The sequence below is a fragment of the Monodelphis domestica genome, chromosome 2, assembly GCF_027887165.1.
Source record: "Monodelphis domestica isolate mMonDom1 chromosome 2, mMonDom1.pri, whole genome shotgun sequence".
Lineage (NCBI taxonomy): Eukaryota > Metazoa > Chordata > Mammalia > Didelphimorphia > Didelphidae > Monodelphis > Monodelphis domestica.
Window position 1 is genome coordinate 109,621,549 of NC_077228.1, and position 15,761 is coordinate 109,637,309.

The 15,761-nt window shown below is 38.4% G+C and overlaps 1 protein-coding gene across 7 annotated transcripts in view; it reads right to left on the reverse strand.

Annotated features, from left to right (window-relative positions):
• Nucleotides 1–401: 401 nt before the first annotated feature.
• The window catches only part of RBBP5 (RB binding protein 5, histone lysine methyltransferase complex subunit), a 31,526-nt gene continuing 16,166 nt past the window's right edge, over nt 402–15,761 (reverse strand). The window contains exons 7-15 of one of the 7 annotated variants that reach the window (XR_461579.2): nt 14,816–14,935; nt 14,401–14,554; nt 14,236–14,307; nt 12,536–12,653; nt 7,583–7,652; nt 6,904–7,133; nt 5,949–6,026; nt 5,364–5,538; nt 2,525–2,661 (exon numbers count right to left, since the gene is read on the reverse strand). Coding sequence is in view for 5 of the 7 variants with exons in the window: in XM_056815796.1 (XP_056671774.1) it covers nt 5,764–6,026; nt 6,904–7,133; nt 7,583–7,652; nt 12,536–12,653; nt 14,236–14,307; nt 14,401–14,554; nt 14,816–14,935 (1,027 nt within the window). In the remaining 2 variants the exon portion in view is untranslated. Of the gene's footprint in view, nt 6,027–6,903; nt 7,134–7,582; nt 7,653–12,535; nt 12,654–14,235; nt 14,308–14,400; nt 14,555–14,815; nt 14,936–15,761 lie in introns of all 7 variants that reach the window. The other 6 variants (XR_001627850.2, XM_007481251.2, XM_003340165.3 and 3 more) reach the window with 6 other exon arrangements.

A 15,761-nucleotide genomic window follows, 5' to 3' on the forward strand; every position in this document is an offset into this window, starting at 1 on the left:
TTTAGAGAAGAAATCTCAAGGGAATTTGAATAATTTTGGGGTATGGGGTTTTGTTTTATTTGCAATGAAACAGGATATGATGAGTGTTCTTATAGCTTATTTAATTTACAGAAATTTAGAGAAATGGCAGTAGGAGTGGTAAGGAAGAGACCCAAGTTTATCCCCAAATTAACACTTATATGAAGAGATTTCCATGCAAGGAGATCTTTAGGATTAAAACAAGAGATTTTTTAGAAAGCGGAAGTGTAACCTTGTTTAGAGGCAGGCAGGTGAACCATGTGACCTCTCAGACCTATAATTTCAACATCCTTTCATGAGGCTTGTGTATTCAATGCAGCAAAACAAAATGGCAGAAAAAGTGAGATGCAACTATTCTTCTTAAAAACTACAAACAACTGTTATTTAAGTAAAACGATCATCTTTATTTACAAAGCGTCATCACTTTAGCAAGAACTATTCAAGTGACCAATTTTCATCTTTTACAAAACTACAGAGCATTTAAAACTTTAAAAAAAAAAGTGACAAGAGGGAAAACACATACACATATGGGGAGATGAAAGGAAGGAAAAAAAATATACATACACTGTACAAATGGAGAAGCGGTCAACTGAAATGAACAGCAGGTTTGAAGAGTGGAAGAAAATGTCTGAGTCCCCAAAACAAAATCCTGAAAGATGTTGTCAAGGGTCAACTTGAAGCTTAGACAGGTACTCAAATTGGGGGGGGGGGGGGGTTAGGGAGGGGGGAAGGATAACTCAATATCTAAGTACCCAGGCAAGGAAATTCAAATTACACAGTAAATGGTGACAAGAGTAAAAAAAAAACAATTTCTGTAAATTGGCAGATTAATACAGAATTCAATCCGAAGTAACAACAGTGTTCCTAATGATGTAAAACAGAAACATGTCCAGTAATCCACACAGTTACTTCTACTACTGAGTAACTCATATTAAGAGTCAGGGTAACAAGGGTTTCTGGAAAGAATCATTACATCAAAGAATGTGGACTTTTTGTGATAGACCTTGAGAAATGGACCTTTCTGACATGAACAAGTGAAATGGGAGAAAAGGCTCTTTCAGACATTTTTTGCTTCTCCTACTATTCCCCAAACATCCTACAGAGTAACCAGGTTCATCTCTTTCTAGGATCCTCTCCCGGATCAGGTGGGTTCCTCATGCTATATATAGTATAAACTGTCCTAAAGCTTTCCTCAAGAAGTTAAGAGAAAACACTACCTTCAACCTAAAATAGATATAGATAGGTGATACTGCACCCAGGGCTGTGGATCCCCATTCCATATTTTTGCCTCCCTAAAACAAACTTTTGAAACAATCAGCAAGAAAACATAAACAGAAAAGGTGAGATGATGAGCCACATGGGTTCATGAAGGACCAAGCAATGGAAGTGAAAAGAATCCTGGGCAATTTTTAAAAATCTGAAAGTTTCCCATGTGCACACACATTCAATCTGCCACTCTTGTTTGGTGAATGGAAGGGAAGAAGGCAAGACAACTGAGCAGCCTTTCACAGAAAGGAAGTGACCAAAAGAAAATATTACTAGAGGAACTATAAAGAGGAAACTAAAACTGCTCACAACACAAGACACAGGTGGGGCAACATCGATGCTTTGAGGGAAGTGCAAATCCATGGACAGTGATGAAAAAAATTTCACTTTGATCTTTGATTTGAACTCTGTTGCTGCATCTGATTTTGGACAACTCTATTCTAGACCTTGCATAGATAATCTGTCATAAAAGAAGACTCAGAGACACCTTTGTTTGATTTCTTCTCTAGTAGTTTGCACATGGCAGCCAAAAAAAAAAAATCCCTCATGTGCTACTTTGCCTGGAACAGGTGAAACCACCTGTCTTCAGAAACATGATTTAGAGAGATTAAATTGATGCTGAAGGCTAAAATGGAAAAAAATGTTTAAAGAAAAAAACATTTTATATCCCAACCTCTTGGGGATAAGGTTATATGATAGTCAAATTGGGTTTCTTATCTATGTCTTCCCTTTCTGATGGCTCTATATTTTCCTGAGCTTTTCAGAATATAAGCACTTCATTTTCTTGCCTGTTCTTAAAAAGAATGATGAAACATGGAATCCAGGCCTTTACATATGACAGGGGTAGGGAAGGAAGGAGAGAAAAGAAAGAGGTATGCAACAGATCCTTTTCTATGAGACAATAGCAGGGAGAGGAAAAGTTACATAGAAGAACAATCCACTCCAGGACAGGTGCTAAGGGAGGAGAAGGCGCAGGAGATAGGAAAGGGCAGGTCTAAGTGATGCTAAGTTAAGAAAGGTCATACAAAGAAAATGGAGGTGTTGTTCCAGCAACGTAACGCAGCAGAGAAGCATTCCGTTTAAATGAGTCAGGAGTCCCAGGAATGTCTTTGCAAGTCCTCTTTTCCTGAGTCTATTTGGAATTATGCTTTGAGAGGGAGGGTTGGGGAGGTTGACTTGTTTTTTCATAATTCACTTCATTCAAAAATAAGCATCACTCCTCTTTCCACCTGCTGAGACAGGTAGAGGTCTTGGTTTTAAATGAAAGTCAGTCTCATCTGTCCAAGCACAAGGTCCGAGGCTGCATGCCCGCAGAGTGGGAAAGAATGGAGAACTCGCAAGGTCGTCTTCATAACAGCTCTGAGATGGCTCCCCCTGCTGGACAGAATGGACGGAAAAGGTTCCATTAGTATCAGTTCAACCCAGTGACTTGTGAGAATGGGAGCTTGACAGATAAGATGTGGTACAAGCAGAAGCAGAAGCAGGCAAAACACTATTTTCCTTATCTAGAAAAAGAGACAGAACTAACTCTTGGCTTCATTGAGATCTACCAATAACCCAAACACCATTTCAGAACTGAGAGTGCTGCTCATCACACTGGTAGAGTGGAAAAAGCATCACTGGCTCTGAAGTCAGAGCCTGGGTCTAAATACTATCATTTAGGTTCACTGCCTCTGTGACCTTGGGCAAGTCACTTCTACGCCATCATCTGTAAAAGGAGGAGGTCAGATTAAACAGCCTCTGAGGTTCCTTCCAGATCTATGGCTATGGTCCGTGGCCTTTCCACACCTTTTCTTATCAAAAAAAAAAAAAAACAAGTTGTAACACTTGAATTTTTATCTTTTCTTTCAAGTTCTAAACCATGCTTCTAAGGGAATAAACAAATCAGATATGAACCAAGATGAGCAGTGGGAAAGGAGAGGAAAAGCCAGGGAGCCTCACAATTGGCATCAAAATACGCACAATACGCACTCCCCTGAATAGCCAACCAAGAGTCAGCTGCAAATACTTCCCAAAGGCCTCAGAACCCCCACTTATGGAGTGGCCTCTAATCACCTCAGAACTTTGCCCAGGCTTGCAAACATGGCCTGAAAGTCCTTACTCAAGTTTACTAATAACTCAGCAAACAGAACCCTCACTTTTCAAAGCAAATGAGCACTTCCCTGATTATTTGAGAAAAGCTGTTCAGTCTCTGAAGGCAGCCTTAAATGGATAGGTAAGGATGTCAGCAAGGAAGTCCAGAAAAAGAACAAAGTCAATTATGTTCCTGCTCCACACCACAGTGGGGAGATGGAAAAATGGACATTAATGTCCCTTGAAGAAAAAGTCATTTCAAAAAAGAAGATTCCTGCTAGGATGTAAGGGAAACCCATTTACAAAACTGACTCAGGAACTTAAAAGAAAAAAGTTTCAACCACAGAATGACACAGCTGGGTATGGGATATACTGGCCACAAAGACTATTTACATTCACTGGAGAACAGACTGATGTTAAAAGATTCAAGCTCTATCTTCTAGATGAATGTCACACTGGTAGAAATTCAGTTATAGTTTTTACAATTCAGCAGGAACAGGAGGTTTTGATAGCATCTTCCCTTAGATATCACAACATGAAGAAAATAGTCATGTACCTCTTAAGGCAAGAATAAAAAAACCTGAGATGAATGAAAACAAACTCCACAGGCCTCAACATCCTATCTCTGGCATAGGGAGACAGTTTCGCTCATTCTCTTCTGAACACCCTTGCAATTATTGTTCAAAGAGACAAACAAACCCCAAAATATCAGGGCACCAAATAAACCAAAAACCCTATGGAATTCAGATCTCTTTTTCCTAAAAGTTTATTACCAGATCCCAGAAACTGGCTTTTCTGGATTTAAACCAGTTTTTGCTGGTAATACTATAACTAACTCCTAATTAGAGAAATGACTGGATCAACAAGTCAATGGCATTAAAAATAACCACTTAAGACAATCAGTGTATTATATCATGCTGAGCCTATGTCCGAGGACAGGGAGTTTTATATCCTTATTCTTCTGAATGCACAGTACTTTACAACAATTAAGCAATAAAACTTAAGCAGAGCAGATGAGATGATAAGCAACATGGGTTACAAAGGACCAATGATGGAAGTAGGGAGAACTCTAGGAGGAAAAAAAAAAGCAGCAGCCACTCCCAAGGATACATACAACTAGGTACAACACAAAGGGAGCCTATTAGTAAAGAAACATTTAGGCAGCGGAGCGGACATGCAACTCTGGTTCACAATTCCCAATGTCACCTCAAGACTACTTCCTACACTTTCTTCAGGCAGCCATAAAAGAGGCCCACAGAATCAGAAGGAACACTTTTGACCAAATATCTAATTTTAGAAGGATCCAGGCAGTAGTTTGCTATCGTTCAAGTGAACAGGACTTGTGATTTCATCTCTGCTGGGAGCCTCTGGTGAGGAAACCTCTCTACCACTGTCAATAGACATCTCCTCTGCCACTGAGAATCTTAGATGCCTGGGGCTCTATGAGGTTGAGTGACTTGCCCAGAGTCACACAGCCAGGATGAGTGAGAGGCGGGACTTGAACCCAAAGCTTCCTGACTACAAGGTCAACTCTCTCTCCACTAGGCCATGCTATCTCTCTAGTCTGAATAATGCTGCTCATTTCTTTTATAAAGCCCATCAAATATGAAGAGTGCAGGACTGCTCTCATTAGAGAAATTTTAGTGTTTACTGAATATGCTTTCTGGATTGAAGGGGAAGAATATGCCAAATTACTAGAAGCTACAGTTAGTCAAAAAAACTTGAATATTTCCCCAAACTGTCTAATCAGGAATTTTAATGAAGGAAACAGTTCTAAATGAGGACTTAGGGAAAGTGGCCTTACTAATATATGGCAGAAAATTAAAGAGTCCCTTTGGTTTAGGATGAATTCATTTTCCCTACCATGTATAAGACCCAGTTTAGAGAAAAAGATCCACTCCTAATTAAAAAAGGGCCATCCCTCCCAAATTTTAAATACCATGAAAAGTGAGATGGCCCATTGACTGAGAAGCCAGTTTGAAAAGGCTTAGGCATTAAGATCTTACACAGACACTGTAGCCTCTACATCCCAGTAGCTGCTTTTCTGGTCAGCTCCTCCCAGGTTTTCTCCTCCCATTTTCGGGTCCTGACATCATGATGGTATGTACCTCAAAAACTTCATCTTCCTTCCTAGCCATTCAGAAGTGTACAACCACCAACTCCATTATTGGCACTGGGCTACTAGGGGGGAAAAACAGACAAACAATGCTGGGACTTTGGTAGAAGGCTCCGTTTGGCTCCCCGGCTAAATTTTTGTTTCTTTTACTCAGAGTAAAAACTTGGGAGTGAACAGAGATAAGGAAAACAACCAAAATGTGGTTTCTCCTGCCCTTGGCAGCAGCTTAACCCCTCGGGAGTGAATGCCACTGGTAGGTAAGGAAGGGAGGGAGAAGTAAAGCGCTGCGGTCAGACTGCGTCGGGGGCTGTAGAAAGCAAGGCCGCCGCGCAAGTCGGGCGCGCCCACCACGGGTCCTTACCTGTCAAGGGCTGGCTGGGCTCCGCCTGCACTCTACCCTTCGCTGCTCCTTCCAGAGGTAAACCTCTGTCCCCTTTGTAGAGTTTCGGTTTAAATGGAGAATCTTTCTCTTTACCTTTTGATCCTTTAGGCCGGCCTGCTTGCTTCTTCTTCGATTTGCCATCCCCCTTCACCCCCAGTAGCGGATGGACTTCTGCAAAGGGACAAATAGGTATGGGAAGGAATCCACACAAACCAATCCAAATCTCTAGCCTACTACCGAAGTCAGAGTATGTGGTGCCACTGCCAATCAGGAACTCTGTGCTAGAATTCAAAAGATGAGGCTGAATCTGCTCAAGTTCTTACCTTTTACAGAACTATGAAAGGGGGGAGCAAAGAACTGAGGAGAAGCTGCTCATCAGAAAAAGCCCAAACCCAGCCAGTTTCTGGGGAAGAAGGCTGCATCATCAGTACATAATTCAAATGGAAGCTAAGGTCTATGTTAACATTACACTATGGGCTAGCATAAAGTACAACTATTCTAGCCTTGATTCTAGCCACTCTGGTGGAGTGGGAAGAAAATACAATTGGGAGGAAGGAGATCTGAGTACTCTCTACTGATAACCAGCTACGTGACTGTAGGTAAAAGACTTCTCATTAGGCCTCAAGAAAATGCCAATGTTGTACCAGACAATCTTTTATGTCTCCTCCAGTTCAGACATTCTCTTGATGATATACAGGTTGAGAAGGGAGGATATGTAGGTTTTTTGCAAGCATTTAGGTGCCAGAATGGCAATAAAGGTCTTGTCCTGTTCTGTCTTGATGTGACAAGTTTATAATCAAATATTCAAAACAAGGTATGGCCAAATTAAGAGTACACTTATAACTAACAACTCTTCTTCCACAAGACTAACTGGAGGTCCACTCTGAGCTGGAAAAGTAATGACCAGCAGCCAGTATTTGGGTCCAAGTTCATAATAAGGCAATCCCTACAGATACTGTAGATACTTTCAGGGGGGAAATAAAAAGGTTGTCAGTCATGTAGATGAGTGAACAATCATCAATTAGGCACCAAAAGAAACAGGTCTCACCATCATTAGGTACTCCTTGTAGCTCAATGTTGGTGGTTTTGGTTTTCTTCTTTGGTGGCTGGGGCCCGTCTGCTGAGGACTGTCTCTTCTTCTCTGAACCAGCTCCTTCTTCCATCAATGAGGTTTGGACTGCATCAGGTGGGGGTCCGTAAGGGTTTTCCTCTGGGTCTTCAACCTCAGGGGCAATGGGTAAGTATAACAAAGCCTTTGAATCTTCCAGCTCCTCATCACTGTGGAGAGAAAAAAAGAGGGGAAAAAACCATTATACTTAAAACCATGTATTGTTTTAATCAACACATAACTGTTAAGTTTCTGCTATATACAAAGGACATAATCAGGTTTGGGTTTTTTTTTTTTAAATCCTTACCTTCTGTCTTAGAATCAATCTAAATATTGGTTCCAAGGATGAAGAGTGGTAAGGGCTAGGCAACTGAGGTTAAGTGACTTGCCCAGGAAAGCTGCCCCACACACAATCAGTTTTTAAGATACAAGGTAGAGACTCTCCCTAAATCAGGCATGAAAATGAACAAGAGGCCAAGTGCTTAAAATCTCACAAGAGAGGAAATGATGGCTCAGGGGAGTTCAAGGGAATACTGATTGATTGATTAAAAATAAAAAGTAAGAGAAGCCCAAGATGCTCTCCTTTCAAAAGCAAACACCCAAGGCCAGTTGCACTCACCTGCTACAAAAGGCAGCTATAGGATCTACACTAGTGACATCTACTTCTTCATCTTCTGCAGCATCAGCACCTGCAATATGGTTAAAAGGAGAATAACAGATTTATAAGAAATAAACATGAGTTATAAATGCTATGAGAGCATAAGCTAAAATTACAAATAGTATCAGTATAATAACCTAATAATCTAAGATTATTTTCTTACCATGTATAGGCTTGTCACCCATGTTGTTTCTCCTTTAATACAAAACAAAATGTATGGTAGGCGGCTGAAAATAAAGCTCACCCCTGAGGTCCAGCACCACCAGATGACCAAATGATGATCTATAGCACTGTACATGTTATTTGACCCATTTTATGTTCTTAGAAGAATGAACTCTGTAAGTCATAGATCTGAATACACAAGCGCCTACAGTATGCAGTCTGGTGATAATTATTGTCAGGAATAGAAAAAAATAAGACGAGGTCACTGCCTTCAAGGAGCTTCCTGTCACGTTAGTATATGTGGAAGAGATCCAACCCTTGGAAATCAAAACATATTAATCTTGTTTGGCTATAGGGTCCTCCAGGAACTTAGTTTAAAATTAGGAAAACGAGACAAGCATTCATAAAATGTTAGAGGAGCGGTAAAGATGAAAAGTACTACAAAAGGTTAAGTAAGGCAGGGAAAGGCAAGGAAGCCTACCCCAAATGTGTGGAATGGTGACCTGGTTAGTGCTTGGTCATCCTACTTCTTCTCATCTTCATCTTCAATAGCAGCATTTATAAAGTGCACCCCATACTTTTTCTCTAGGTATTATCTCCATTTTATAAATGAAGAAACTGAGCCTGAAAGGCAGTGACAGGCTCACACAGCTTACTAGTGTCTTAGGTGGGATTTGGACTCGGGTATTCTTGACTCCAAGACTAGTACTATATATTGAGTCACCCAGTGGCCAAAATAATGCAAAAATTTGTCATATGAAGCTTGCTTAAAAGTACTAATTGGCATACTAAGAAATCAGCAACATAGTCAAGGAGCAAACAATTCAGGAAACAGTTAAGTCACACTTCCTTGAAAAATACCTAATACTAAGAGGGGGAAAAAATGGAAGTAGTCATTGGCATGTAGAGAAAAAGGCACACTAATTCCCTTCTCTGAACTAGCCTATAGCTTTATATTCTATAAAACAATCTGAAACTGTGCTAAGAAAATGACTAAAATGCCTAGGCCTTTGACTCAAAGAATCCACTCTTAGACATATGAACAGGTCAGTAAGAAAGGCTCCATATACTCCAAAATATTTACAGCAGCAATTTTTATGGTAGTAAAAAAACCTAGAAATAAGGTTGATATCCACTGACAAGGGAATTGTTAAATAAATTGTGGTCCATTAATATAACCTGGTGCTTTAATAATATACACGTCAACAACAATCCAAATCAAAACAAAAGAAACTTAATGCTATAAAGTTATGATGACCAAGCTTTCTCCTTTATTTGTAGCATTACTGGGGACTAAGGATGTAACTCTACATAGACTATCAGAGTTCATTAGTGTGTTGGTTAGTTTTGCTGAACTTTTTGCCTTTTTTATTCATTGGTATAAGATATAGCTCGCTCAAAGAGAGAGGGGAAGGGGAAAGAATGGGAAATATTGATAATGAAAAAAAATATCAATAATTTTTTAAAGATACTCAAAAGGATCTGTGATCTCATTAATTTGGGAGTTCCTTCCAATGGCACAGATGTAACCCATCAAGATAAGCTGATCCTATATATCTCTTGTCCATGTTTTCCCAGAATTTCTCAATTTCCACTAATATCCCAAGAGTACCAATGGATCGATTTGGGTGTCACCTATCATGTTGCCATTATCACATGACCAGCCCATCTTCTCTTCCTGACATGAGATTTTCTGACATCTAGGAGGAAAGCTCCTAGGCTTCTTTGGAATTCCTTATCAATTATACATTGCAGCCTGCTGAAACCTAACATGTGCCTCTCCATCACCCTCTGTGTGACATTCATCTTTGGTTCTTCAGAGGCAATGGTTTCCTAAAACTTGCCGCTATACTGTGACAGTGGTAAAATATGAATATTGAAAAGATGGGCCTTTGTTTTCATTGTAAGGTTGGAATCAGTAAAAGAGCTTTGTAATTTCCCATAAGTAATCCAGTCTGCTTTCCTCTTCCTTTTCAACTTACCATCCATCTTATAGTCTGTGCCAGATATACATATAATTGGACAAGCTCTGTAGGGTGTTTATCTAAATTCATTCTGAAATCTGGGCAATAAAAATTCTTTATCCTTTTGGTCTTTCCTGTGTGGACAAGACAAATTCCTTTGAGTTATTACAGATCTCTTCCAGGAGGCTTAGCAATGTATTAGGACTTGATGTAATCATGAAAATGTCATCAGAAATAGTATCTGGAAGATATTACTATCTACAAGGAATTTTTCTTCTTCCCTGGCATCTAGACTTTCTACTGCCTCTCCTCCATCATCACTGTGATGAATACCTTTGGCAAAAATATCTGTATTATGGCCCATCTAATACTTATTTTTGGAGGGTCATTGGACAAAATTATTTATGTTTTCACATCTTCCAGGAAATCCTAAATGATCTTGATAAATGAATATGATATATGAATAGGAGACTGCTGTAAGGAAATTTAGTGTAGAATGAGTAGATCTGAGCCTAGGGGTGGTAGACCAAGATAAAGGAGTAGACAGAATTAAGCAGTAGCTATGTAACTCTGAACCCAAAATGGGGTGCTGGATCCAATCCCCAACCTGGTCTGAGGCCTACATCTAAGAAATAGGACAAAGAGCTCAGACCAAGGGAAAACATGAAGATTCATGCATCAAAATGAACCTGCCAGTTAGCTAATAGAAGTATTCTACTGGAGCTCCAATCTTAGGTGAGTCTAAAATTGTGTCACCCAGACCCAAACTAGAGTCAGAAGCTTGTAAGGCTCAGACCAAAAGGGCAGCAATAAGACTTTGCCCTAGAGCAGAATACTTTGGTGGTATAACTTGGGTGAACTGAGAATTTGAAAGTCCCCAGCCTGAGGGACTCTTCACTCAACATCCAAAGAAAAAAGCAGCAGAACCCAAGGAAATATAACATACAACCAAGTTAGGTCCTGACTCTCCCTCCAAAAGTGTAAAGAGCCTAACTTTAACAGAGTCCAAATCCTGGAAGTAAGGCTCAAAGAATGAATAAACAGGAATCCCACCATAAAAAACTTTCATGGTGCTGAGAGGGATGCCTGAGATACAAAGAAAGAAGAGAATTATTCTAAAACATCTATAAATAAAAGCCTCAAATAAAAACATAGTTTGAGCACAATACTACAAGAATTCTTGTGTGTGTGTGTGTGTGTGTGTGTGTGTGTGTGTGTGTGTGTGTGTGTGTGTGTAGGGCAGTTTAAATAAATTAAACTATAGAGAAAAGACTTGGAGGGCCAATTAACTGATTAATTTATTTATTTATTAATTAACCTTACCCAGACACCTTGAAAATTAGCGTAAGAAAAGTTAATGATTCCACAACACAAAAATATTAATACAAAATTTAAAAGATTGATTTTGTTTTAAAGAAGAAAATGTAAGGCATCTCTTAGAAAAAATAATTGACCTGGAAAAAAGATCAAGGAAAAATCATTTAAGAATCAGTGGACTACCTAAAATTCACAACCAAAAAAAAAAAAAAACAACCTAGATATTCCATTGCTTTGAAGTCAAAGGAAAAATACTGCAAGCAGACAGAAAAAAAAAATCCACAATAAGTACCACACAAGATTTATCAGCCACAACTAAAAATTACTGATCTTATGATCAACAAAAGGCAAAGATATAAGCTTACAACCAAAAATAACTTACCCAGCAAAACTGAATATAATCCTACAGGGGAAAAAATGAACTTTTAAAATACAGGATTTCTAGTATTCGTGTTGAAGAGTCTAGAGAAACTTTGAAAATACAAACAAGTGAGTCCAAAGAAAAACAAAAAGGTAAATACAAGAGCTCAATTAAAAGAAACTAAACAAAGATGAAATGTTTACATTCTAATAGAGGGAAAGGAGAGAAGAACACTAATGTCATAAGAGGTCACAAAGGGAGTTAAATAAGACAGAGGACCTGGGAATGGCTTTAAGAAGAAAGAAAGGGGGAAAAAAGGAAAGAGAAGAAAAGAGAATACTAGGGGAAAAAAAGGAGGAAGAATGGGGAAAATCATCTGACATAAATGAGGTACACAAGTAGAAAACTGCAAACAAGGAAGAAGTGTGGAGGGAGCAGGCAACTCTTGTCCTCACTTTCATTTTAATTAGTCAGAGAAGGATAGAATACAAAATATAAGAGTTATGTGAAAAAAAAAAGAGAAACAAAAACCGGAGAAGGGGGGAACAACAGAGAAGAGCTCTTAAGTCATCAACTTCTATCTAATCTTTACAATCTAATACTTTAGAGAAGTGAAAAGTAAGTAGTATAGTTGGCAAGAGGAATAGGAGAGAAAATAGAAAAGAGGGTAAGAAAGGAAGAGTAAATAATCAAGGCTTACACAGCAACAGTGACTGCTGAGGAAATGGTCAAGAAATTCTATGAGCTCTTGATACAACTTCCCAAATCAAATCAACACAATCTGATAACCTGACTTCAATGCAAAAATGAGAAAGGTAAGGATGGAAAGAAATACTTGAGAAAGTCTTGTTCAGGAAAGAGATGAGAAAGGCTCCAAACTTGTAGATTATACCTAATGTCTGCAGCACCAAACCACACCATAAAGGATGAAAAGGGAGTATGTTTTAATTAACAGAAAAAGGCTTGCAACTGATGTGGTAAGTGATCTCTTTGAATCAGCTATCTGTAGACAGTCAAATCACTGACTTGTCTCATCTAAAACCAGAATTTATTAAAAACAAGAAGAATTTTTTTAAACGAAAAAGAAACATGGTGACTGAGAAACAGTACCTGTTTGTTCGGGTTCACTCTTATCTTCATCCTCAATGTCAAACTCTGATTCCCTTTCCTCATACTCCACATTCTCGTCCAGCTCCTTAAAGTCTGGGGCAAACGCACTCCAGTTTTCCTGTGCCACAAACACAGAGCACCCCATTCACAAATTCATTGCCTTACACTTTAAAGATAAAATAGCACCTACAACCAGGGACCTGACTTTTAAAATTCTATTTATGATAGAGACATAAAAACTGTACAAATTTTGGTAGAAAAGTTACTCTAGTTACTTTCCATCTAAAAATGCTGATCTTCAAAAACTCATTTTTCTCCTCTTTGGAGTTAAATTACAATGGATCTTTCTTATAAGATTACTTATCTCCATGACTTAAAGTTGTTCTCAGTATAAAATAAAGGCATAAAGGTTGAAAAGTATCCTTTGTCAGCCAAACACTGTGAGAAATTTTCCTAAAAGGTTGCCAACAATCTTTTAGTTGTTAAATTCAATTATCAGTCTTCATCCTCCTTGACCTCCTTGCAGCTTTCAAGCACTGTTGACCATTCCCTCCTCCTAGACACTCTCCTCTCTCTTAGCTTTTGATACTACTCTCTTCTTTCCATTTTCTTCCTATTCCCTTTTAAAAATTTTATTTTTATTATATATTTTAAAATTATCAACAAATAAAACATTCCAATATACAAAGAACAAAAAAAGGAAGACTGTACATGAAACTATGAACTTCTTTTATGGAGTTTTAAAAAGCATGCAGTATAAACTTAACAAGGAAGTAACGAAATTCTTGGGATTTTGTTCCCTGTTCTAAATTTTGTATTTCTGTGTATTTCTTTGTTTTCTTGATAGCTCTTTTCTTTATCTCATTCTTCATCCTCTCCAAAATAGAAAACTTTCCTTGCCTTATAACAAATTGGTATGGGCAGGCAAAACAAATCACACCAGACACATCCAAAAATGGAATCTCTCCTGCCCCTCTGGTCCCTGACCTTTCTGTAAAGAAGTTAAAAAAATGTGCTTCATTATTAGTCTTCTAAAGTCAGAATTAGTCATTGTTCTCTAACAGCTCATTCTTTCTTCCTCCTCAGATTTAAATCAAACAGTCAATACCCCTTTCTCTAGGGGTTTCCCATTCCTGGAATGCTCTAGGTAGGAGGACTTCTCCTATTCTCAAGGATGACCTTCCACTGACTCCATGTATATCTAGTTACACCTAATTATTTAGATGTTATTCCATTGGTTAGAACATGAACTCCCTGAGGGCAGTGTTTTTGCCTTTCTCTGTATCCCCAGCACAGTGCCTGGCATACAGTAATTATTTAATAAATGTCATTAGAGCCAGAAGGGATCTTAGGAGTTCTTTGTTTTAAAGATGAGAAACTTAAGACTCTGAAGAATTAAATGATTTGCCCAGGGTTAAAGGTAGCAGAAATGGGATTCAAACCCAGACCCTCGGATTCCAAAACCAGCAATCTTTCGGCTATGGCCTTTTAAAGTACCTAAGGCTAAAGATCTAGCACATCTGCTTCAAATAAGAATCTGAGAAGCCAAATCTTGTCTGTCTGTCTCTCTCTACCAAACAAAAAGGTATAATAATATGCAAAAGACTGATAAAGCTAATGAGAGAACTATAAACTCCAAAATGGAAATGGAAAGGATGTGGCTTCAAAGTAAATAATTACAAGTAAAAACAGGTTCTTACCACTTGATTTTGTGCCCAAATAGATACCACTCCACTAGAAATGGATGCTATGATAGGTCTGACAGGATGCCACTGTAGTTAAATAGAGGGAAAGGAAACATTTTTTAAATATAGTTAAGATTTTTCTAGACAATGTGCATGACAAAAACCTTCCAATCTACTCACAGCTACATCCAACAGAAGTTCTCCTCTGGTCCCATGAAGAATTTTCACCAAGTTACCAATACTTTTCTCCCAGATATACAGTGCATGCTGTCTGGCAGAGCCTGCAACTATGTATTCTCCATCTCCAGAGAAACAACATTTCTTCCAAGGTGTCCTAGAAATCAAGGGGAGGAAAATTATACAAGAATATAGTTACCATACAGAAATACCCAACCATTTCCCCTAGGCTTAAAATAAAGAAAGTAAATGCAAAATGCCAAGAAGAAAAGTCCAAGGGCTTTGAATCATGGTAGATAGAAATTTATCCCTACTAGGAACAATTCCAAAGTATATTGGTCCTAAAACTGATTAGACTATTTTTACTTTATATGCATCTACTTATGGCAGCATTTCTTCTTAAATATGAGATATGTACCTGTTTACCAAATCCTGCAATTTTTGCATGGGTTCTGGTTCTCCATCTCTGCCACAGGTTAAAATTTCCCTCCCATCATACACTCGGATTATTCGATCTGCTGTATTTATTAAAAAACAACTGCAAGAGAAGAGGGAAGGAATAAAAAAATGAAGACCAAAGGTCCTAAATGGGTTACTATTAACATTATCTATGACTAACACTTAGAGTAACAAATTATAGACTCTTAGGTGGAAAGGACCTTAAAAGTCACCTACCTCCAAGAATATGAGTACCCTCTATATCACCCCCTAGAAGAGGTGTCAAACTAAAAGAGAAGGGATATAAATCTCAAATTAACTATCCATGTTATTGTACTATATTTTTACCAATATTGTTAAACATTTCCCAATTAGGTTTAATCTGGTTTGGCCAAACTGAGTAGTTTTGCTGGCCCTGAGTTTGACACCTCTCTGCCCGACAATATTCTCTATAGCATTTAGTTTCTCTACCTTATTTTCTTCAATAATGAGAAATTTACCCCTGAATAAAGAAGCCCATTTTTAGACAACTGGTTTTTCATCTGGAAATCCTGCAACTTCCACCCCCTTGTTCTAATCTTGTCATTTGGGACCTAGAAGAAATTTAATCCCTTCTTTACCATCTCTTAAAATATTTAAAGATGGTTTTCATGTTCCCCACCAAGTCCTTTCTCTTCCAGGCTAAACATTCCAAGTTCCCTTCAACTTCAAATGACAAGATTTCAAATCCTTCCATCATCCTGTTCAATCTCATCTAGATATATTATCACTCAGTAATATCACTCCTAAAATGCAGAGCCCAAACCCAATACAATATGCCAAAGCAGTCTGACTTATGGAGATCACTGTTACCTAAGATTACATTAGCTTTCTGACAGACATGTCACACTGTTGAATCATATTAATAGCAACTCCTCATCACTCTC